Here is a 24902-nt window from a genome sequence, read left to right as displayed (position 1 = left end):
AATGGTAAGGGTGGGAGGGTCATTTCATTGCCCAGCTCTGGCTCCAGCTCTGACCGGCTTCCCGCCAAGCTCACTGTCATCACTGGTTGCCAGGAGCTGGGCAGGGCGCAGGCCAGAGCATCCCAGGAGCATCCCATGTGTATGGCCCTTACACATCTAACTGCCTGGCTCTTAGCAACCTGGGATGCTCTGGCCGGAAAGAGGGTGGCAGGCACACTGCAAACATTGTGCAGCAGAGCGCCCATGTCGCTATGCCTGCCATCCCCCTATGTGACCCGAAAAAATGCCACCTGAGGCAACAGCCTTGGGCTACTACATTATAGGCACAGCCCTGGTTGTTGGGCTCAAAATTGCTCAAAAAACATGTATTACCATGCGATTGGGATGCCATTAGAAAATAATGGCACCCACAGCGTGATCGGTTCACACCTTAGCAACTCCTTGCCACGCGGTGAGGTGTCGCCTTGGTGTGAACCTAGCCTGAGACTCTTCTGGTGCAATTTAACCTGAAAAGAAACTCATGTACTTGATAGAGCTACAAGCAATGGGCGACAATGTCACCGATGAAAACACTAGGCATTCTTCATGTTGAACTTTGTTGCCCTTTGGGAAACCCGTAAAAAAAAAACCAAGCCTGTTTCCCCAACTTTCTTTACCATAATTTTTACTACGAAATGTGTACCTTTTAAAGCCCATCTCTGGGCAAACCAAAAACCTACCGTTGCAGTGGATCTACCTTCACACTGCAAGGGTTAACTGTTAATTTATGTCTAGGGGACAGGACAAACCTGATCCCCGCTCCCTATCTGCTCCCTCTGGTCTGCTACACTGCTCCCTGCAGCTTTTTCTCCCATTCGCTCCAGTGGTGTAAGGATCGTTGATGTAATCACATTTAATGCAGGTTTTAAATACCCACCTAAGATGTGAGAACGCCAAGGAACATTACCAACAATACCAATCGAAATGGAGGGGAGTTAAATGAGCGCTAACTGCTGGAGGGGTGGGGATCAGGTAAGAAAAAGTGCTTCACTCCGGTTCCATGGACATAACCGAGCCCTTAACCCTTGCAGCACACTGCCCAGTACAAGGGCAGTTTTTTGGCTTGCATGGAGATAGGGTATAAGTGCAGCCCATTCCAAAATTAAAGGAGAACTATGGGGTTAAGGCTTTTCCCCATAGTTCTCCTTAGGGTAATGGGAGGACACAAACTAGCGTCCTCCCGTCACCCTAGGCTCAGTATACCGCGAAGCTCGCGGTATACTGAGACCCGCAGCTGAAGCGGATCCCGCCAATTGTGCCGGGATCCGCCCAGCTGCTCGACTGAAAGCTGGCTCTGCCTATCTAGACGCAGAGCCAGCTGTACCCGCCCCCTCCCCTTCCGCCAGTCAGCGCTGGCGGATCTGGGAGGGGGGAATCCAGAGAGCCGTGACAGTATCGAGAGGTGAGCAAACGCCGGTATGTGTTCGCTCACCTCCCGATCTACTGAGCCGACCTGTGACAGTCTCATTGTCACAGGTCGGCTAGAACTATGAGGTGAGTGAAAAGCACTCACCTCATAGTTCTCCTTTAAGGATTTGTGTTGCATTATCTGCTGGCTTATTCTAGTATATAGAGAGCCTGGTGGAGAGGTACTTTCCACATGATTCCAGCTCTGGCATGCTGCCAATACCTTAACTTGTTTAATTCGGCTTTGCAGAGAATAATATGGCCATTTCTCCCAGCTGGATTCTACATAGGAAAACAGGGTGGATTCAGCAGGAGATGATGTACAGTACATCACAATGAGAACAGACAGGAATACATCACTCAGACTGAAAATTATGTATCAAATTAAAGTGAAAGCAGTTTTATGTGCACAAACTAGCTAAGCTGGGAAATACTTTATGTGATGTCAGTTTTAAAGGAGAACTCCCACTAAGCACTGTCTAAACCAGGTGTAGGGAACCTCGTTATTCCAGCTGTGCTTTATGGGACTTCTACTTCCACAACAGCTGGATTGCCGAGGTTGCCTGCCCCTGATATAAACTGACCCCAAACTCCTCTTCCTTTCTAACTTGTCATAGCTGTCAGTGTTGGGGATGTCATAAACACAACACCGTTTTCCCGGACTTCCATTCAGCTTAAAGTAGAATTGGCAAACAATAAATTATTCCCTTTGTCTGGCTTAAGAAACAAAAAAATGCATTTGTGCACTTTCACCTGTAGAGGTTGAGACACTAAATCCAGTTTATAGACCAAACTGGCTCTACCATTAAAACTATGCAAAGTAAACGGTTTGTTGTCTCCTCGTTTAGATGGGTGACTAGAAGGTGGTAAAAATTAGGTGGTTGGTCTGCGGTTTTACTGCTCCTCCACCACCTGCTGCAATGCTAGAATTGTGGTCAGACAGTATTGAATACATTGCCCCAGCCATGATGCTTTGCTTCACGGTGCCATCTGCAAAGCGTTACCATAGAAGTGAATTAGACTGCACCACAATTGCCTGGTAAACACTTAGCACGCAGTTGCTCACACGGTAGTCCGATGACAAATCCCCTTTGGAATAACAAAAAATGGCATTCAGGAGGCGGCAGTATCACACCGGGCAACCGCTGCTGTACTACCTTATGAACAGCGATCCACTTTTCCCAGAGCGGTGGAGTCTGCCACCCAACTAAACAAGGCTATAGAGCAGGGTTCGGCAACTCCGGCCCTCTAGCTGTTGTTGAACTACAAGTCCCATGAGGCATTACAAGACTGACTGTTACAGGCATGACTCCCAGAGACACATCGGGATTTGTAGTTAAAGCAGACCTGGAGGGCCGGAGATACCCCCTCTTATAGAGTTTGGCTCTTTATAATGGATCTATAGTGTAAAGCCACAAATTTCAATTCTCGCAATCACAATTGACCTTTTAATTTGTCTTGGTGTCCATTGTTACTGAGATATAAGGTGATGGGAAGTCAAAAATTTTGAATTGTAACCAAAAAAATAATTAAAGGGTTGAGTGGAAAACTTCTGAAGGGGAGACCTGCGCAACTGACAATGTCTAGACAGGAACTTCCCCTCATTTTGTAGGTATTTTCTCTCACTTTCTCTTGCATCTCTGAGACAGGAAGTGAGGCTCAATGGACACAGAGAGCAAAAAAAAATAACTTAGAGGTGTTTTTACTTTTACCTTCTTTATCCAAAACGTTTTACCTTTATATTCCTATTCCAGTCTCCCAATACACGTTAAAAATAACTGACAAAACCACCACTTTAGTGGAGAAATTGCAACCAAACAAGTAGGCGTTGGTCACAGCAGAAAGGGCATGAGGAGCTGTCGTTAGCCATAGCCCACCAGTTGCCACCTCTGATTGATGACCACCATCTTCTTCAGCTAAGATCATTGACTAGGCAGTGGCTCCTATGGCCAGCAAAAGAGGAATCCCTAAACGGTGATTTGTTGACAAAAGGCAAATATAAAGCTTTACTTTGATCATGTGTAAATATACTGATATGGGAGGCTCAGTATAGGGGTATAGTTTCAATACTAGAGCAATGTGTAAGGAATACATTCACCAAGTTCCGGATATATCTTTATGCATGCTGCATCTGCTTCCTTTGCTATTCTAAGTATAGGTCTCACACATTTCCAGTGAACGGTCCTGACAACATTGCCTGAAGGCATTCTCCTTAGACCGCATCACCTGATAGCTCCAGAACATCCCTAATGGCCTATCTTTGGCACCTCTCAGATCGAGTGAAGCTCATAGTCAAACATTTCAATTGGACAGAGGGATACAGTTTTTACTAGAATAATTTTCAGTTTTCAGCTGAGTTTGCTTGGGTCAATGGATGTTTTGTGATGTTCAGTGGAGGTAGCTGCATAACTAACATCAAAGCGGGCCACAAAGTCGCCTTGGCACCTAGCTGGTAAGCTAGGGATTATCAGCGTAGGATTCTCTTCTGTGAACCTTCTTTATGGCTCTTGTAAGCCATCTGCAAGAGTGAACTTATGGCTTCCTGTTTCCTGCCACTGATATATGGAAATACAGCTATTTGGCATTTGTTCCTATAGGCAGCAGAGGCAATGAGGCACTTTTCCCATTTATAGCTATAACCTGCACATGTTTCTGATCATCTGTAGAAATAATGTAATCTGTAAGCTTTATTTACACATTGTTAAACAAGATAATCTCCTAATATGATTGTGGGATGTTGTGAGCAGCAAAGCTTGTGTGGCTAAAGGATACAGTGATTGAACTGCCAACATTTGCATATAGCCTACCCTAGGTAATACCCACATGTGATGCTGAGCCTCTTTGAAAAATATCTGAAATCCAATGAATGAACAGTCAGGCTGTGGAGGAAAGCACTAGATAACACTGGATGTCATCCAGCCAAGGAATGAGGTGGGCTCTATCTAACTTGATGTAACTTCTAATGAACATTGCGAGAAGTTCACAGTGTGCAGTGAGTCAGAGTAAGAAATATCAGTGCAGGAGAGGATCCAGTACAACTGTATGAGACATAATAAGGCTGGAGTTCAGCTTTAATGATAATACTGACATGTTGATGGCACTGCTGTCTTTTTAGAGTGGGGCTTGTTGAAAAGTATGCATTGCTAGTCTTCATGTAGGCAGATCAGTTAGTGTTGTATTTTGGTTTGCAATGCACCAAAATGCACAGTAGTGCACTACCGTGTGTTGTGGTGCACTGCAATGGAGGTGCATTGAAGAGGGTTTAGTGCATTTTGTTGCTGATAAAATGCACATGTTTCAGCAGCGGGTATATCCATGTGGCTTAAATGAATTTTGTGACTGCTACCTGTGGTTTTTATAAATCTTGGTACGTTGCTTTTAAACCAAGGGTGGTCAGAATGCCCTGCTAAAAGCCGGCCGTGCCTATTCATTCAGACGGCCGCCTTATTTTCTGTGAAATGTGAAAATTGGCATTGAGTGATGTTCACTACTTTGTGTCATTAATAAAGTCAGGCCAGGATGAAATAGCGCCGGTCTTACTTGACATCACACCTCTGATTAGTCAGCTGCTTCATGGCTGGGAAGCGGCAGCCATTTTGGGCTTGTTCTTTTGTTAAGTCCGATGTGCTAAAGCTGTAGCTTTCTGAAGTACTAATCTCCCATGACACCTAGAGACATAATACATAGGTGAACCTCTTCACTGTCCGAATAGTAAAATGTTGAGGCGTAATCCTCTTCTCCTGACAGAACAAGAACGTTCACAAATCTGACATATAATTGTGCCCTTTCTGAGGAAAAAATTATTTTGTTTAAAGGAAAAATTATATAAATCCTCCTAAAATTGGTGGTAAAAAAATTCCAGCACAAGGGGCGAAGGGGGTTCTACACAGTTAGAGCGGTTAGGATCTGGAACTCACTCCCACAGGCAGTGATTTCAGCTAAGAATGTGGAATTGTTCAAGAAACTGTGGGACGATTTCCTAAGGGACCGTAATATACAGGGGTACAAGTACTCCTAAGAATGAGATCCTATAGGTTAGACTTGATGGACTAATGTCTTTATTCAACCTCAAATACTATGTAACTATGTATATCATTCTCATGTCACCTTCTATTTGCTGGCTGTTTAATAAATATGCTAGTTGCCTGGCTTTCAGGCCGATCCCTTGGCTTCAATACTTTCTAATTCACTGATTTGTGAATTCAGAGCAGATAGAGATCTACTGATCATCCTGAGCTAATCACAGTATGCATTAGAAGCATCAGCAAGTGAGCTAGAACCTGCCTCATTTCCTGGCTTGGTTAATAGCCAGCATCATCGTGTAACTTTCCTCCTCAGCCTGACTGTTCCTGACCCACCCCTTTCATTTTTTGGCTTTCGTTTCTTCCAGTCATGGTGGCTCAGCATCACATTACCACAGCTTCCTTTTTTCAGGCAGCTATGTAATGAAAACAGAAACATTTTAATTAGCAACAACATTAGCATGTTGATGAAGGGATGGGGGGAATGAACCAGGGAAGGCAAAATACAATCAGATTAAACTTCAGCTTTAAAAAAAAATAATAATATATATATATATATATATATATATATATATTTTGCTAGCACATGATTGGTTGATAGAAGTAAATGCAGGTTCAACTGATTTACTAAGCTCGATGAACATATAGTTTGCAAAGCAAATATTTGCATTGCTTAGTAAACAACCCTTTGTAAATCAACTGCAGACATTAGAACATGTGTTATTTCCGGCTGTGTATTGGTTTGGCATGTTCCCCGTTATTTCCTGTGTGCTGACAACAGTAAGCAAAGGGACTTTGCCCAAAAGATAGCATTTGGCTGTATACGTAAAACCTGTGGGTTTTTTTCCCACCCGGGAAAAAGCAGCAGCTGCATACATGCGCCCATAGACATTAATGGCTGTAAGCAGGTATGCAAGGTTATACGCCGATAGGTGAGTAAAACCTGTGCGTTCTCCAAACACAGACTGCAAGTCCCTGTGAATGGCTGTACGCAACTGCGGCTGTCTCCTGGGTGGGGAAATATGCCGTGTGCTTGAGGCCAAATATGTTCTATCCATTCCCCAGTCTATGGAAAGTTGAAAAGAATAGTAATTGGTTGGAGTTCTACTTTTTTTTTGAAAGAAAGGCAGCACTGTGTGGTTACAGACCAAAGGGACAAAATTAGATGGCCTTGGTCTTTCTATTAAAGGAAACCTATAGTAAGCCTTTGCTGACCTCCTACTGAAAGTGCTATCCGGTCTTAGTACATGGAGTAACTGTCTTGGATTTGCATGACAGCCAAGGAACTAGCATTTTTAGAAGGATACGTTAGCAATAGTATTCTCTGTGCTTCCTTAGTACAGGTTGTGATTCTGGACCTCCCAGCCCAGTTGAAGTCAGACACATAAATAAGCAGTTAGAAAGAGATTGTGTTCGCAGCCTCCATTTCCACAGGCTCACCTCCACTTTCCGGTTATAGCAGTTGTGCAGTGTGTCCTTATATGATTGCACAGCCCAATAGGCACCGGACTTTGACCACACTGCCCTGTGCACTTAGCAATCACACACACACCTGGTCAGACACACTGGCAAAGAGACTTGGCCCTTTATATCTCTGCCAACATAGAGATCTGAAGTGGGAGGTCAGAAAAAAGCATTTTCACTGAAAGAAAAAGGTATAGTAAGGCATTTCCAAGCAGAAATCACTTGAAAGTGAAAACATACTGCTGTACAAGTATATAAAAAGAGACAAATGTGAGAATTCAATTTGGGCTTTAAAGAAGAGGGCTTATAGAGTGTTCCTTTAAGATAATAGCGCCTTAGACAGGATTCTCGGCTCAGCTCATTAAAGGAACGACAGTGGTTGCAGATTGAATTTGCTGTTACTGTAACATGGGGATTTATTATAGGATTAAAATATTTCTCCTTCGATTTCTTGTAGGTTCTGCTGTGACTGTAATCTCTGAGATATTCTTTTGTTTGTATTGCAGATAATTTGGAAATGCCAATACATAAAACGATAACTATAGATATTACTCCAGAAGGTATATGTCTCATATTTTCTGATTGCTGTTTGCTAGCGCCGGCCAAAACACAGCCAGTTTTATCTTGCGCTAATACACAAATGTTCATTTGGGCAGCCTTGCTTTAGCAGAAGATTATAACCAGATATTTTTGAAGCCTGTTGTGTGCCTTTTGTTTATTTTGTTTCACTGTGGCCGCCGTAGCTTTGGCTTTTATTTTGGTTTTTTTTTGCCTGTTTATTGCTTGGTCTTGTTTACTTATAACTGGTTGCTTAAGTGGGATGTGGAGCCATAGTGCGGACACTAATAGTTGAAAATATGAAAGCAAGCTCCACATTTCATCTACCCTGTACTCCACCCATGACAGTGCCTATCTGCCCATTATTTTCTAACCCCTTTCTGTTTGCTGATATATATTGCAAAGCCATTATTGATACATTGTATGGCCAAACGTTTGTAAACACCTGACTTTCACAATTATATAAAGCATAGGCACCACCACCACCATTGCAGCTTTAACAGCCTCTACTGTTCTGGGAAGGATTTCTACAAGATTTTGGAGTGTGCCCATGTGGTGCATTTTTAGCCAAAAGAGCATTTGTGAAGTCAGGTACTTATGATGATGACATGGCTTGTAAATGGCATTCCAGCTCATCCTAAAGGTGTTAAGTAGGGTTTTGGTCAGGGCTTTGTGCAGGCCACTCAAGTTTCCCTACACCAAATTCATCAAACCATGTCTTCATGGAGCTGGCTTTGTGCACAGGGGCACAGTCATGCTGGAACAAAAAATGGCCTTCACCAAACTTTTGCACAAGGTTAGAAGCTGTAGTATTAGCAGTAACCTTCATGAAAAAAAACATGAATGTAATCATTGAAAGTACTATCACATACCACTGAACACCTCTGTTGAAACTGTTGACAATGCACGTTGCATGTCCAAATATTGTCAATTGGGGGTGGAGTTTGGACAAATCTGGGTGGAGCCTTATGTTCTGTCATTTTATTTGGGAAGGCTGGGAGCATTGCTATCAAACCAAGGCATGCTGGTATTGTTTGATTGCCTAGACGCTTGTAACCTCACAGACATGGCATGCTTCTTTCCATGGTGATGCTTCTATTTCTTGCTTAGGTCACTTTTTTTTTTTTTACTGAGCTTTATTGACAAATATCCCAAATGGCTACATGCTTCGAAAAGGAAAAATGAGAATAATCTCACTTCTTCAATAATTAGGGTGAAAAAGTTCACAGAAGAGTTCCATGTGATCCTTGTGCCTCTGTAGAGAATATGGAGCCCTGATATGACCTTCCATGTAATAATTTTCCATTTGGAAAAAGAAAGAAAAATATCCATGTAGCTAACAGTCATATGCTCATGTCAGCTGACATATAATATGCTTGATCTCCACTGATATTTTTGAATGTCACAAGACTATTTTTGGTCACTGCTCATTAATGTGGAAGTTCTCCCTAGAATAACCCTAGGAACATTAAAAAAGCCAATATAACATACAGTATATATAACACAAAAAAGCACCATGTTTGACTGCTATCTGCTCTCCAGGTCAAATAACCACACAAAACACTGCGCTATCCCCACCCTCAAAATATCACCTCTAAGGCCTCATTCACACAGCTAAGTGTCGTCCCGTACAGATCTGTGCGGCGTGCACAGCCGTATCGGGCCATTCCCAGGAAGGACAGGTGCGTGTGATTGTACGCAGCAGCCTGTTCTTCTCTATGGGGGTACGCAGCCGAATGCTCACCCAAGCTGCACATCCGTGCAGGTGCGGTTGTCCGAGCATGGACACCCGCATTCATGTGCAGTTCGGGTGAGCGTACTTCCATAGAGAAGAACAGGCTGCTGCATACAATCACATGCAGCACCTGTCCTTCCCTGGAACAGCCTGATACAGCCATGCACGCCCTACGGATCTGTACGGGTCGACACTTAGCTGTGTGAATGAGGACTTAGACTCTAATAACAAATGTGAATCTCAATAGTAGATCAGTAAATCTGATAATATTATTAATATATCAAAAACATTCAATTTCATTAATCAATAACAAAAACAAATATAGTCCAAATTCAACTGTGACTTCCTGTGATGTCTTCCAATATGTAGTGTATTCCCCTCAGTGTGTGCACTTACCAGATTCTTTAGACCAGATAATGGTTATCACTCGTTAATGCTCCTTTTAGATTCCCGGATCTCTTTCTCTCCCCGGATTCCTAATGGATTGCTTGACATAGATCCCCCTCAGCTTTCAGATGGTTTGCTTGCAATGGATCCCCCTCTGGTCATTTTCATTTTCCCAAATATAAGAAATCAGAATCGTATATAGTATAACATCTTTTAATGATAATTTATTAAGCAACGTAATACAAATTCACATTTAAAATTGCACTGTACAGCTTGCAAGTTAAAGTTCAGCCGGCTCAAACATCCCTCCGATAAAATTGCGTGTACCGCCCACCACGAACAGACTTTCACCCATTCAATCCTGTGATAAGCGTCAGTGTGTAGGCTCCTCCCCAATGCGTTTCTTCCGTAGGACTTTTTCAAAGGGTAGCTTACACGCTGACTCTATCTCCTAACACTATACCAAAATAAAAACAGTAGATGTCACTCTCAGCACCAGAATTATATCAATTGATATGCAGACTGCTGATATGCCCTCCAGTTGTCCAGTAATCAGCATTGGAAACTGGGGGAATATTACCAATGACACTATGCAACTCATGGTGTCACTTAGCTCCCCCCCCCATGCTGTCTATGTCTGGTGATGGCAAAGCCTGGCATTTCCTCTGTACCCTGTTGCTGTCAAAAACATAGCACGGGGGGCTGAACAACACCATAAGTTGCATATTGTTGCTGGTAAACGGCCATAAAAAAGTATGACATGAGTTCTCTTTATATTTAAAAGAGAACTAAAGTCAAACTTTTTCTTTGGCTTTAGTCCTCTTTTGGGTCAAAGGAGTACATTTGCTAATGTACTTCTGTGACCCAAAGTCAGCATCTAGCAGGCTACTGCCCCGCTATTTGGGGAAAGTGCAAAGCTAAACTGCAGCCAGCAAAGATCTCAACAACATTGTTGGGAATCATCCTGCTGCTTGATTGACAGCTGACTCTGCTTCTCTAGAGCCTGGGTCAGCTGTGTCCGCCCTGTCTGTCCCTCCAATGAGCGCTGGAGAAACAGAGTGGGGGGTATCCCTGCGGAGAGTGGTGACTGACAGTGATTGCTCTCTGCAGGTAGAAAGACTGTGAGCTGATTGATCAGTGGTTTGTGATCACTCTCGATCTATAGAGCTGTGACACCTGCCGTGTCAGACGCTGGCTGTAGGTTATGGAAAGATCACATTTTCTTCTCCCAATACTGCTCCTTTAAGCTAGTTCACCAAGCATGAAATCACTTTTCTGTAAATTTAAAGCTGAACTCCAGGTAGAAATAAATGCACAAATTATTGCAACATTATATTCCTTAATACATTATTAAATGTGTTTTGGTAAATGCAAGTAGAGTAAGTACCCTAAGTTGACTTGGTATCAACTTTTGCAGTCCCTGTACATCAGAGGTCATACTGAGGGAAGCAGCAAAGAGAGTCAGTCAGTTGCACTGTGGTACTGTCAGGGGATCCCAGTGCAGGTGACCCCACACCTGCACAGGTACCCTTACAGGCAGACCAAACACGTGACCACACGGACCAGGTAAGTATGGTATATATAAAATATTTTAATAAACCTAGCAAGCTAACTAAAACAATCCACAACAGACATAAACCAAAAATGTAACAACACAGGAAACCGGGTAACACAGGAAACAGGGTACTAACATAGCATGCAAATATCAGGGTTCAGGCCAGAGGACTCAGACAACAGGGGAAAGCAACACAATCCTGAGCCAAGGTCCAGACTGCAGGGAGGGTTTAAATACTCTCCCAGGAGTATTACCTAATGGGCTGATTCCTGACAGCTGGGAGACACCCACAGGCGAGCACTGGAGCTGCAGGTACCAGCACCACCCAGTGGTGGTCTGGCACCTAGCAGCCCCTGGCTGCCTGGAGAATCCTGCAGGTGAGCCCAGGAACTGCAGGGCTCAGCTCCAGCGCCACCTGGAGGCGCTCTGGATCCTAACAGGTACAAGGAACATGCTGACAGGAAAAAGCAGAGTGAAAGAGAGATGATCATCAGTGTTATGCTTCTTCATTTATTCTCCTGACACAGGGGAGGGTGAGAGTTGTTAGGCTGGATTCACACTGTTCCATGTGCATTGCAGTAGATGTGGTAACACACATGTAGGTGTAAATGGGCCCATATAGTCTCCCTTTCCTGAACACTCAAAGTTGCAGGGTGTAGACATGAACCAGCCACATATTAAAACATAGGGTTTTTGCTTGAATGCATTTTCATGCAGTAAAATGCCAGATTGTTGATGCATGAAAACAAACATGCTTGAATAGACCCTGTTACTGAATCACAGCAGAGGAAAATCAGGTCTCTTGCCCCGGCAGACATGGCTTTGCTGTATGGCAGAGTTGTATAAATCTCAGAGCTGAATCGATATACAAAATTATTCGCTCGTATATTTATTTCATCTGTGTATCTAGCTGTGTGCCTGGTGTTCAGCTTTAAGGAGACCCAGCTCTTCTTTGATAGATGTGGAGAAATGTGACTATTTGATCGCCTATGTGCCTGTTCCTCAGAATCCCTAATCTAAGCATGTCTGACAAGTACAAAATGATACAAGTATAACTCTATAAAAAATAGGTTGTACAAGTATGAAATCACAACTCTTTAAATATAAGTTAGATCCCGTAAGTACAGCATCACTACTCCTAAAATATATTAGATCAGCTGAAGTTTTACTTTAAAGTGACACTAAACTCAGGAGTAAAATCTTAAAAATGCATTCAAGTACCCTAACTATGAACAAAAACGTATGTTATTTGTGTATCACTCAGCTGTATTTATTGAAATTATAGTCCATCACAGGAGTGAGCTTGGAGCGGTGAGAAAAAAAATAGTTTTCCTTTAACCCTAACTGCAATAATAATTCTAGAATAAGTTCTCATTAAACTGGTACTGATAGTAAGCATAAGTGTGATATTTCTTTAAACTGCATTACTTAGAAGCCCAGTTCCTCCCTTTGAAAAGCGTTATTTGTTTGGTGATAAGTCAGATGAGCACAAAAAATGGAAATAGCTGAATATATACAGCTCACCAGGTGTATGGAAAGCACATGTTGATATGCATTCAGCTCATCCACTGTGGCATCCTTATACAATTAATGCATAGATATGCCAGTCTCACAGACTGCACCTACATCCTTACATGCTGGTTTTCACCATTCCATGCTGACATGACCATACACAGTGCTGCTTGTTGTACTCGAACAGGCTAAGCTGTTTTGCTCACTGACTCTCCAGAGGAGCACACCCTGAAATCTCTTTCTCATTAATAGCAATGAGATACTATTCTCCTGCTTTGTAAGCTATGTGAAGCCACTGATAGCTTGCAAAGGCTGCGAGGAATACATTTTTCGACTGGAGGAGAACTGTACCAGGGAGTAAGTAGGGGCTTGATTTACATCTAGCACTGGTTTTCTACTTTGACTTTCGCCAAGCCTATTGTATTGTCAGTATCTGTGGAATGATGTAGGATAATATTTGCGTGCACCATGGCTTTGTCACCCTTTCAAGCAAAAATGGATTTAGGTGGAATGGGGCTCTAGGAACGGTAGCAGCTTTTGGCCCTCCCCATCCCTTAAATGAAAAATGTCAACAGACAGAGAAGCCATCTTTTTTGGATTGTATGTGTCAGCATGTTCCATACCATCAAATACCAACCTACCAGTGCATCCTACCTTGTAAAGAAATAGGTAGGTGCACAGCTTTGACCAACTGTGCTATCCCCCTAGTTTACTGCAAGAGCATGAGGGTTGTAGCTGGGCCCCCTGGACATCTGCCAGTCCCAAGATTCCTGCCTAGGTTGCCTTGTGGATGATAGTGCTCTGATTTCAAAGCTTGTCTTCCACAATTAGACTAGGACACCAGCATTTACAAGGCCATGGCATCACTAGTTGCACTCCACTGTGTTAGAAGAATCAATTCTTAAGGTAGACCTATAGTGAAAGACCACCTCCCCACCCTCTTGCCTACACCTCTACCCTTAAAGTGAACCACTGCCGTGCCCATACATGTCAAAATATCAGGGTCACTTTAATCCCCTCTTACTCCAGCAGCTTTTCTTCACTCCCCTACTGCTCTGTGCATGTGCCAAGAGAAGAATATGCTGCCTTGTATAAGCCATGAGTTGCTCAATTCATAGCTTAGAAAGTGCTATGGCTTCTTCCCATATGACAGCACTTTTAGGAAATCTTTCCAGAATTTCACTGGAAAGTTCTCCACTTCTTTTGGGTCTTCACTACTTTCAGCAAGACATATTTACTGTCTGCCATTCTCTAATTTAGCTGGACACAGTGTTTCATATCTAGGCAAATTGATGTTGTTGAATGGGAAGCTGGGTATCCTTGAGAGGACATTTCCTATAAGAAATGTGTACTATTTACCATGCCAACAAGCATATAAAGCAGAAATATCTGGAGCGGAGTGGAGTTGAGTCCATCCTTAAAGGGTCATCCCACCTTTAAAGTCATGGTTTAGTTAATGGTGGAGCCTGGTGGACTGAGTCTGCTCATGGTTTCTTGCATATTCCAACAAGATCTTCCTGCTGTGATTACCTGGGTGTTCAATCAAACTTTGGGTGTACCAATAATCCAACAGTAAATTCCTACTTGTCCCTCAGTGTTCTCACAAATAATACAGGGGTGTCAGGTAAGTTAAAGTGCTTTACAAAGGTACCCTTAGCACAATGAGCCCACTGCAAGTGTAGTTTATTTTTCTTTTTTTTTTTTAAGAAGAAAAGCTTTAATGTATTCACAAATGTTAAACAAGCAGTAAACGTACTTTAAAACAAGGACTTCCTGACCTCTATAATTGTGCAGTCTTCAAAAAGACTTTCCCCAAGTGGCACAGATACTTCAGGTAATTATTCATTAGGCATTGTGGCAAAATTCATTTTCAAGGGTTACAACAGAGGCAGTGAAATCTTAATTACTCTTCCTTTATTTTCTATGGCAGCAAAACCTTGGCAGCCTGTCAGTCTTCCAATGTAAACACACAGCATCTGTTTGTAAGCTGTAAGAAACCAACTGAAGCCCAACTTCAGTCTCTGTTGTGATGTTTGAGTATTCATTTCTTCATGGTATATGCAGGTACATAGATCAAAAAGTTTTTTTTAAGATTATTTGCTGCTTGTTAAGAATATGCAAATACTTTATTGACTGTAGTCTAGGCATAGGTGCCCTTTAAGAGTTTGATACCCACAGTATGTGTGTGGTCCGTATCATCAATAATGAGGAAGCGTTATGGGGTCCTGCTTGAGTTTCCACCAGTCCCCAAAGGAGTTCACCCAAAAAAATATCCAGAGGTCTCCTTTTTCCAGCTTGTACTACACAGACTCGGAATACTGAGTTCAGACCATTTTTCTAGTTTATTGTATTACTCTTTTGCCATTACATATACCCGAGCATCTAAACAAAATGGCTTGTGTTCTTCACATTAAGTAATTTGCGGTGTTCCGTTCTATTTAATTTTACCCTATATTTAATAGACCGTATTTTGATGATAGTTTTCATTGCATGCAGCTAAATATGAATATATATCTGGTTTCCAACAGGCAGGGTAATGAATTATTGACATATTTTGCATGGTGATTACCCTGCAGCCCCATGCCAGGAGCTTGAGAGATTATCCAGAATAATGTTAGTTTTTAAGTGAGTCTGTTATTATGTGATAATAACCCTTGTGAAAGATTAATAACTGAAGGCGTTGTGGTTGTAGTTTGTATAACATCTCTCAAATGTTATAAACATGGGAACTGTTGTGTATGAAATTCACACGTCTGATAGCAATGAATGTACAGTATATATAGTGCTAAGCAGAAATGGGGCGATTAACAAAAGCAGGTTCTGGACTTCTGTCTGTTTGATATATTTTAAGTTTGATTGACAGCAGGGTCTTGCTGAGACTGTTTTCCACGAGCTCTGTTTAATGCAGTCAGACATACGCAGTCAGCAGCAGGGGATTAAAGGGAATCTGTTACAGCCGGGCTAGTAACAGAATATGAATATTCATCATCAAATATTTATCATTCTACAGTGTTATAAAAGTTTTTTCAAGATTTATATTTGTCATTATTTAGCTTTCTTTTGTCTGATGATAACTCTTGAGCTGAGAGTCAAAGCTGTAAGGGGCCCCTGAAGGCTGCCCTCTCAACTCCCTGACCTCATAGGAACATTAAATAAAAGAATGCTGTAGAGGGATATAAACCATTGGCTCTGATTTTCAGTTTGCTGTCCTAGAAAAAGTAATTAAAGCTTAAAATTTTAATTTCTAGATTTCTGGAGCGGAGACCAGGTGACACCCCGCCGTGACGTCATCGTGCATGATCGAGTGCCCAACTTTTTAGAGGGTGCTGACACCAAAATGATATGTAAAATGACTGCCAGTCATTTTGGTGTCACCCCTCCAATGGTGTCACCTGGGTGCGGGCCGCACCCCCCGCACCCACATTGTGACGCCACTGCCCAGGTGGTGATAAATTCTTTCACTTCCTAACCCTTTGCCACCTGTTCAAGAAATAGGGGTGGTGCCACTAGGACAGGAAGGCACAAACAGCAATAAAAAGATTGTCAAAACTAGAAATACGGCCGGGCTTGGTGAAATCCCAGCTTGTATGAGTTCACCCATGCCCGCTCAAAATTCTGGCTGCCACCCCCTCCTCCTGACCTAGTCGGTGTCTGCACTTGCTTTGGGGACATTCCCCTCCCTTTCAGACGTATAGAAGTGGGGCAGGGAATGCCCCTTCCTGCAACTAATTGGTTCGAGAGGAGGGGGTAGTGGTCAGTTTTGGGCAAACATAGGTAAACTGGGTTCGCACCAAGCCCAGCCTCATCACTAGTCAGAACTTGTGGCCCTGCCTCATTCTGCTACAAATGTGTTTTTTTGTTTTTGCACAGAATTATTCGAGAATAGATTTCTCAACACTTCCTGTCCTTACTGGAAGTGAAGGAAATATCTCTAATAGGGGCACAGCCGGCCATAAAAATAAAAAATCTAAGACATTCTAATAATGTTCTGCTCTATCCAAAGTGAAAGAAACTATTTTAGCTGAAGTTGGACATAAACAAAGAAGCAGATTAGTTCCTGCATATTTATAATTTTGGAAAGAAGATTCAGATTATCAGATAAACCAACCGGTTCTCCTAAAATCTTGGAAACTTTTGTATGTGCTGATGTCTGTTCTTCAAAGACATTATGTTGACTATTATTTCCTTAGCATTGTGTTTTTTTTTTCAGAACAGGAATTGTGCTATATACCCACATGTTAGACTCTTAGAGCGGATTTACAGCTGTGAACTGTTGAGTGTGTGTTACCGCAACACACAAAGCAAACTGTGGTGCGCTGTGGTGCCATGGCACCCCAAAACACCTTATCAGCCCAACATAAGTGTGTTTTAGCTCACAATGACGGACAGATGTGTATGGGCCATTTGTGGAGTTGTGGTGTGCTGCTTTAAAAAACAGTAGAGCAGTTGTGTAGGTAGCCCATTCAAAATTAATGGGTGGCCTTACCATAAAAAAGATCTATGATCAGATATATTTTATCATGGTATGTGTATGCGTGCTAAGTAATGTTCCAATGTAACACTTTCAAGTATTTATTAGCTCTCATTAAGATCACAGTACACAGTACTCCCCCGGACAACGCATTAAATTGCTGTCCAGAATGATTGTCCACAAGTAGATGGTGACCCTGGGTGAAGCCTGAACAAAAATGGTGCAGAGATGCCGACTCAGAAATGACAGTCATGTTAATCTTGGTGCCTTTGCAGCTCATGCCTGTGTTCACACACTTCTGATACAGATCAGTCACTTCAGCAGCCTTTTACCTTGTGACTTGTTACAAAGCAGGGACGGTCAGGGGAGACAGATGAGGCTTTGCCGGCTTTGCATTCCGTATTTCTCTTTTCTTGCCCAGTGTTCTGACAGTGGATATGTTTACTAAGGGCAGATTACTAGCTCTCATTTTACTTCCTGAATTTCTGGCACATGTGACTATGACATGTGACCATGCACATCATCTCAGTGGAGGAACATGCCTTTCCCTGAGATCTCATGAGATTACAGATAAGATTTTCAATCAATGCTCTGCTGATGACAAGGCAATCCCAGTGTGCACTGCGTTGGCAAACTGAAGTCATTGTGCCATTTCAAAACAGGAAGTGAATGCTTTGCTATGTAAGTATTTCAAAATCACAGCATTTTACACCTGAGATGTCTATGTTATTATTAATCATCATGCATAGAGGGATACATTGGTAGAATTTGATTTTTGAGTGTAAAGATCCACTTTAAACACTTTGTTACAAAAAGCCCCCTATTAAAATATTTTTAAGTGCACCTTTCAGTTTGGCATGATTCTCTGCAGATCAAACATTCAGATAGTCAGGAGAAACTAATAGTCCTGATTCAATCTATCCTAATTATAACACTTCTTGGTAGATGGGCCTCTTTGTTCTAATAGACCCCAGTACTGCAGCACAGGCATATGTTCCAAGCTTACCAGCAAGACATTCATCAGAAAATCAGGGGATCACCTATGTTGCCCAACCACAGAGTGTGGCAAATAAATAAATTCAGGTCTGTATACACTGCTCCTTGATTCCAGTATTATGCTTGATGTGATAAGTCTGAACAATATATCTGAGGCTGGCTTCCAGCATAATTTTATATCCATGCTCTCTTTCCCCGTCATCCTTTGACATTCAAACAATATGGCTGTCAGAACAGAGAGCTGGCATTTTGCCGGTGGTGTCTATACTTGTGCTAATTAAAGTTCATTAAAAACAAATAACTGTAAGTACACTGAAAAATGACATAAACACATTTGGCACCAAAGCAGCTAGCATGCCTTTTGAAGCTAAAACTCCAGCTGTTTACCGCTTAAAGGGAACCTGTGAGGATAGGAATACTGCAGCTGCCGCCGCTGACTTGTTTTTACAAGTGCAAGCTTCAGGGATGACATCCTTATTGCTTCATTATAGACTTTTCAGTGTGTTGACACGCATTTTGACGCATGTTTCCAATGAGGTTTTTAATGTAGACTTTAAAGTGGATAGGATGCTATTGAGCCATTGACCAAGGCTTGTTAATACCTGTTGCGAACACATCTGTGCATGGTATATACATTTTGGTACACTGCCATTGACTTCGATGGGCCTCCCAAAGCACTAAAACACATAACATAATACTTGTATTTTTCAAAACGAGCCAAAATGGGAACAGACATTCTTTATTAGAACCAGGATACCTGTGTTTTAGTGTGTCGGAATGCTGAAACAGTGTACATGCACCCTTAATAACACAGTTAGAAAGTGTAGTGCAATAAAAATAAATGAGAAAAAAAGTCAGAAAGAGAGCCAGGAGCAAAGTTATGTGACCATCTCTCTTCCAATCAAGGTGTTCTCTCTGTTGCATTAAGCAGAAAACTCGGTAGGACACCATACACTTCAAATGGCTGTTGAAGTAATGTTGTAGACTCTCACAGAGAGAGGCTTGCAATATCTACTCTTCTTTATAAATTAGCTTTCTAATATGTTGCAACAGCTCATGTACATCAATTTCATCCATGTGTTCCTGTGGAGACCCCTTAGATCATGGGCCCAGGATAGGCATAGGGTGTTGATATCTGTCAAAGCTGAAAATTAGGCTTCACACTCTTTTAAGACTCTAAGCCCATTTTCCAGTAATTCAGTTGTCAAATGATCATCTACTTGCACTTGAGAATTTAATGAGAGGTGGTGTGATTTAGCACCTGGAGAAGGTGGGGCATGGCGCCTCATAACCAGTCTGGATCCAGGATGCAAGGGGCTACAAAAGAACTAACATGACTAATATACGTACTTGCAGGCACCACAACTTAGCAATGTTCGGGTTCACTTTAAAGTAACTAAGAACTATGGTCTCCTTTTGAAAAAAAAAACAACAAAAAAAACTTCCCTGTAAATGAGAGAGAAGTGTTGCCACCTTTATGTAGCTGTTGCAGCTTGTACTACAGTGGGATGGTGGTAAATAAGGTGAACCCATGTGTGAGCAGGTGATGTGGGATCTTATGGGCTGTGGGGCCTGCCAGTTTGTGGGCTAGCCAGTATTCCACCAGGGACCACCCTCATGAGGGTTTTGACTTGGGCTGTAACCCCTAGATTCACTCTGCTTTAACATATGAATCCTAACCCACACATGCAGAAGCAGATGAGCACGGGGACATTCTAGTGGCAGTGGCAGTGGTATAAACAGGAGCCGTGCTGCAGATAGGGACTGCAGAGCCTACTAGAGTGGGAGCAGAAACATAAAACAGCGGACCAATCCGTGCAGCAGGTCTGCGCCCCCCTAGCACTGAAGCATACTGGAAGGACAGTGAACAAGACCAAGCAGCAAGACTACAGATCTCACTAGAGCAGGCTTAAAGTGACATTAAACCCTCAGATTTTTTAACATAAAACAATACTGTAATGTGTGCCTTACTGTAATCCATGGTGGTTTCCCTTCTCTTTGCTGCTCTTCCTTTTAAATTTGTATCTGTTCTCATGCTGGGTAGAACTTCTGTTTTGCAGCAGACTGCCTTGTCTCAGGAATGGATACACGGTGTCTGTGTATAAGTTTGTATAGGCTTGTAACCTGAGCCAGCACTACAGGAAGAGGCCCTGAGCTGAAAAGGGAAGTTCTGCCCAGCATGAGAAGACATGAGGATTTAAAAGGAAGAGCAGCAAAGAGAAGGGAAACAACCATGGATTACAGTAAGGCACACATTACAGTATTGTTTTATGTTAAAAAATCTGAGAGTTTAATGTCACTTTAAAGACTGGTAGATTAAGGAAAAAACAGAATACAGGCCAGGGGTCGGGGCAGGTGGCAGACAAGTGAATCCAAACAGGTAGCCAATGTTAATACAGGAGAAGCCGGTCCAAGGAAGATACAGAATGAAAACAAGCGCAGGGGAAATGGCTTCTTTGTAGTGGCATTACATATATGTCTATTGATGTTCGTATTTAGACGATAGACCATAGAAAACATTAAGCAAACTGGTTAAGTAGGTGTTAATCGAGCATTACTCCCCAGCAAAGTCCTACCATTAAAAGTATTTCAGTAGATTAATTAGTTTCATGGTGAGTTGACGGACTATTAGTCACCCTTATTCTTTGGTAAATCTCCCTCACTGAACATACTGTGTAATCAATCTTCAATGTCTCCCTGAGTGTGTTATGTTATTAATATTGCTGGTTGAAGGAAGCCTAGAATTATGACCAGTAACGCCCAGTATGGCAATTAAGAAAAATTGTTCTGTTTGAATCAAACATCTGAATTCTACCACGCATTAAAAAACGAAGCACCGGTTATTTTTCTTTTCTGCTGATATTCATTACCATGGCTTTGATATCGAATAGATAGATTCCATTACAGTTTCAGGCTTAAATAGGCTAAAAATAAATACATCTGAATCTGTTTTATGAAATTGAGAAAATAGTACTACCCCACACAGGTTATATTGCTCAATGCCAGGCCGTGCCCTCTTTGGTTTGAAGGGGAGGTCCCTTTAATATAGAGATCAATGGATGGGTGAAAACACAAAATTCTGTATAAACAAATAGTAGCATGATAAAAATAAATACCTTATTGGGCCCCATGTATATGGACGTCTGAAATTCCTGCGGCAAGAACCTTTAGATTCCCAGGTGTGTCTGTACAGATGCAGCATCTGTGCTCGTTCAAGTTAATGACAGGGTGACAGCGGCCATATCTAGTGTGTATAATTACCTGTGATGCAGAGAGCTTGCATTCTGCGACAAACATCTCTCCTGATCTGCAGGTAATCATACCACGGATCCATGCAGCCGCTGTCTTTAACTTGGATGGGGATCCTGCAGGTTCTTGTGGATGGAATCCCCAGATGCCCATGTGGTTAACAAATGCGGGTGTTTGAAAGAGTTGGTCATGCATTTCTCCTGTACTTATATTGACTTGTATGGTAGGTTAAAAGCAGGCAGTAAACTGATTGCAAAATGTACTTACAGGGTTTCTAAACCCTCCATTTTTCTGCATATATCTACTGCTAGCAAGCAATAGATGCATGCAAAAAGTTTTTTTCAAAAAACAAAACGCTTTAACAGCAGTTTACACTTACCCAGTCTTCGATGTGCGCTCCCATCCGAGAAAATGAAACTGCTCGGGCGGCCGCAAAGCATCTTGGGGCAGGCGCGTGCACAGTTCGGATTTTCGGACGGGAGGCGAGCACAGACGCAAGGTAAGTCTATGGACGCGTGCACATATACCAGGAGGCTTCTGCTTCCACCGGCATTGGAGAACAGACCTGGAAATGGAGGTGGGCGGACATGACTTGCATCATCAGGGGGCCGGTTGCCTAAACCCACAGGAGGACAATGGGGAAGGATGGAATTAAGTCTCATCCTTGTAGACACTGCAGCTTTTCTCATTACAGCAGTGACATTACATGAAACATAATGAAGGATCAACTTTCTATTTTTAGAACAGAGAAAGGTGTGCAGTTGTAAAAGAAAATGTGCACTAAAATCCTTATATAGATCACTTTAACTCATTTTTCTTAACAAAACTGAAGGTGCACTACAAAAGGAAGCTCTGCCTTTAAGAATTGCTCCATCTTTCCAACGCCGTGTATGTTCTGTTTTGTCTTTCTTTGAAGAGAGCTACTGTAAATTAGTGTATATTCACTACAGTGGGGTAGTACTGGCACTTTTATATTATTTAGAAACACCATGCTGTAATTCAGGTGCTGCACGCTGTTCCCCTTTAAGAAAGCCATTTAAACCTTGCCTGTATTTGGCAAGCCTGTCAACTCAAGCTAACACAGAAGTGCTAGATGTCAAGAAAGATTTTCCTCTTGGGTTGATAGGCTGACCTTTAAGGAGGTTAACAGAATGGCTAAGGCCTAATTATGACGATGTGCTGCAATTAATGGGAGTGTCATAACGAATGCTTAGTGCAACACTCAGTTCTCCCAGCTGTATAGCTTGTGGGATTTGGGGTATTTTCCTCGCTCTTTAATAATTCACATCTGTGCTTAGTGATTAGCAGGATGCATCCTGAAAGCCCTACTCTTAAAGGAACTGATGGCCAGGCTAAGAGATTAATATTTGGGATTAGGTGGAACGGGGCCAGCAGCTATCGCTAATGCCCCACAGAGCTGACACTCTTTTACTGCTGAAAAGTAATTAAGGGTTTATGTTTCAGATCACAGTCGGCTGAGAAAGAAGTCAAGTACGTATCGCTGTCTATTTTACAGCAGGCCATTTAATATGAATAAACATCCTGTTAGTTAATATTCTCTTGAATATTCATATTCATCATACTATAAGAACTCACTAAGCACTAGCAGCTCCATTAATAACGCAGTGTTGCGTCCTAAGATGACATGCTGTAACATTGCGGCCAATCATTTCTTAGCTTAGTCATACCAGGGAAAGATGAATCCTGAATGAATTACATTTTGTATTGTTCTGTTTTGTTGACTGCGTTTATTTTCATATCTAAAATGGGCTTTGTGACAATGATGATAAGATGTAGGTGCGGTGCTCTGTAATATCTCTGGGCTAGATGTATACAAGTGTAGGCTCTTAAAGTACACCTGTGCCCAGACTATGCACACTAACCCCTTGCTGCCAGCTGGCTCTTTAAATAAGTTCTGTCACCAGAGGCCAGTAGGAGGGGCTCCTGTTCATTTGTTAATTTTAATTGGGTGCAAAGTAATGACGTAATCAGGAGCATATCCTACCGGCTCCCGATGGTTGATAGTTGACCATAAGCTATCGGTGATTGAGCATGCACCAGAATAACACAGCAACGCATATATGCGGTGGCTGAATATTAAGTGTTATGTTATTAACTACAACCTCTCACATGTTTCACCCAAAGGCTTATTCATAGAGGTCCTCTATGAATAAGCCTTCGGGTGAAACATGTGAGAGGTTGTAGCTGATTGGGGGTGTGCAGTGCTGGCATTTGTTGCTTTATACACTTTTATTCACTGATATACTTGATTTGCTGTGAATTTCAATAAAGTCTGCAGTATTGGAATACTCTGGATAGTGCGGTCTGTTCATATACTGCTGCAATAGAAGGCCTAAGTTATGAAGACCACATTCAAGACCTAAACGTATTCACTATAGAAAAGAGGCGATTAAGAGTGGACCTTACTGCAGTCTTCAAAATCATCAATGGGGATCACAATATTAGGAACACACTGTTTAATCTGAAAACTGTATTGAGAACCCGGGGATACAACACGAGGTTAGAAGAGAGGGAGTTCAGTCTTAGAATTTGTAAGTGGTATTTCACTGTGAGAGTAGTGAAAGTTTGGAATTCCTTTCCAAAGGCGGTGGTATCTGCTGATAACATTGATAAATTCAAGAAATCTGAAACCTGCAGAATCTACAGGGATATGCAAAGTGTTAGACACACACTCACATACATACATAGGTTGAACTGGATGGACCTTGGTCTTTATTCAACCTTATATTGTTACATTGGTGCCCCATGACAACACTAACTTTACATTGTTGCACAGTAATACCACCAGCTTTACATTGGTGGTTCTCATGTGTTTTCAATGTGTAACCTCTAGCTTATAGTTTAATTTGTCTCGGACGCCCTGGGATTAATCTTCTTGTATTACTATACATTTCAAAGTGTATGTTTAGCTGTTTAAACACCTTCCACCTGAAGGAATGCCTTTACATCAGCTCCAGATCAAGTGTATGAAGTCCAATATCCATTAAAGTCAATTCATGTGGTGTACATAACAGCTATATAAACCACATAAATGCCATTAGAGTATTTACAATATGCACGGCTACAAAAAGTAGAGGAGTTTCCTTACTGTATCGCAAATTCCATTTTCCTGTGGATTAAAGTGATCACTCGCAGAAAAGGCGGCCTTTCTCTCGATAATGGCTCTCCATTAGTATAATGCACTCTCACACTTTCAAAAGGTTCCATTTGCTGGAGAGGTTTGGGTCACAGAGTCTTTTTCCATATCTCACACTTTAGTTCATAATAATCAGCTTTTCGTGACATTTCATCCTCTCATCCCCAGGCTTTCCTTCAGTGTGGTGTTGAGGGATATAATCGCCCCTTCTATTCCATGATCCTAGTACCAGGTTAATGCAGAGGGACCGCATTAATGTGACATGCACATAACAAAAGAGGGAGAACTAAAAGGGAATTCCAGGGAAAAAAAATCTCTTTTATTCTAGTTTCTAATTTATAGATAAAAAA

General features: G+C 42.0%; 1 protein-coding gene across 2 annotated transcripts in view; it reads left to right on the top strand.

Moving 5' to 3' along the window:
* CADM3 (cell adhesion molecule 3) overlaps nt 1–24902 on the top strand; it is a 378944-nt gene that overhangs the window by 201653 nt on the left and 152389 nt on the right. Inside the window, exon 2 of one of the 2 annotated variants that reach the window (XM_018555564.1) lies at nt 7439–7492. The exons of the other annotated variant lie outside the window; for it this stretch is intronic. Coding sequence (XP_018411066.1) covers nt 7439–7492 — 54 coding nt within the window. The remainder of the gene's footprint in view (nt 1–7438; nt 7493–24902) is intronic. 2 annotated transcript variants of the gene reach the window in all.

The sequence above is a fragment of the Nanorana parkeri genome, unplaced genomic scaffold (genome assembly GCF_000935625.1).
Source record: "Nanorana parkeri isolate BGI_ZX_2015 unplaced genomic scaffold, ASM93562v1 scaffold202, whole genome shotgun sequence".
Classification (NCBI taxonomy): domain Eukaryota; kingdom Metazoa; phylum Chordata; class Amphibia; order Anura; family Dicroglossidae; genus Nanorana; species Nanorana parkeri.
This window is presented reverse-complemented; position numbering and strand designations above follow the sequence as displayed.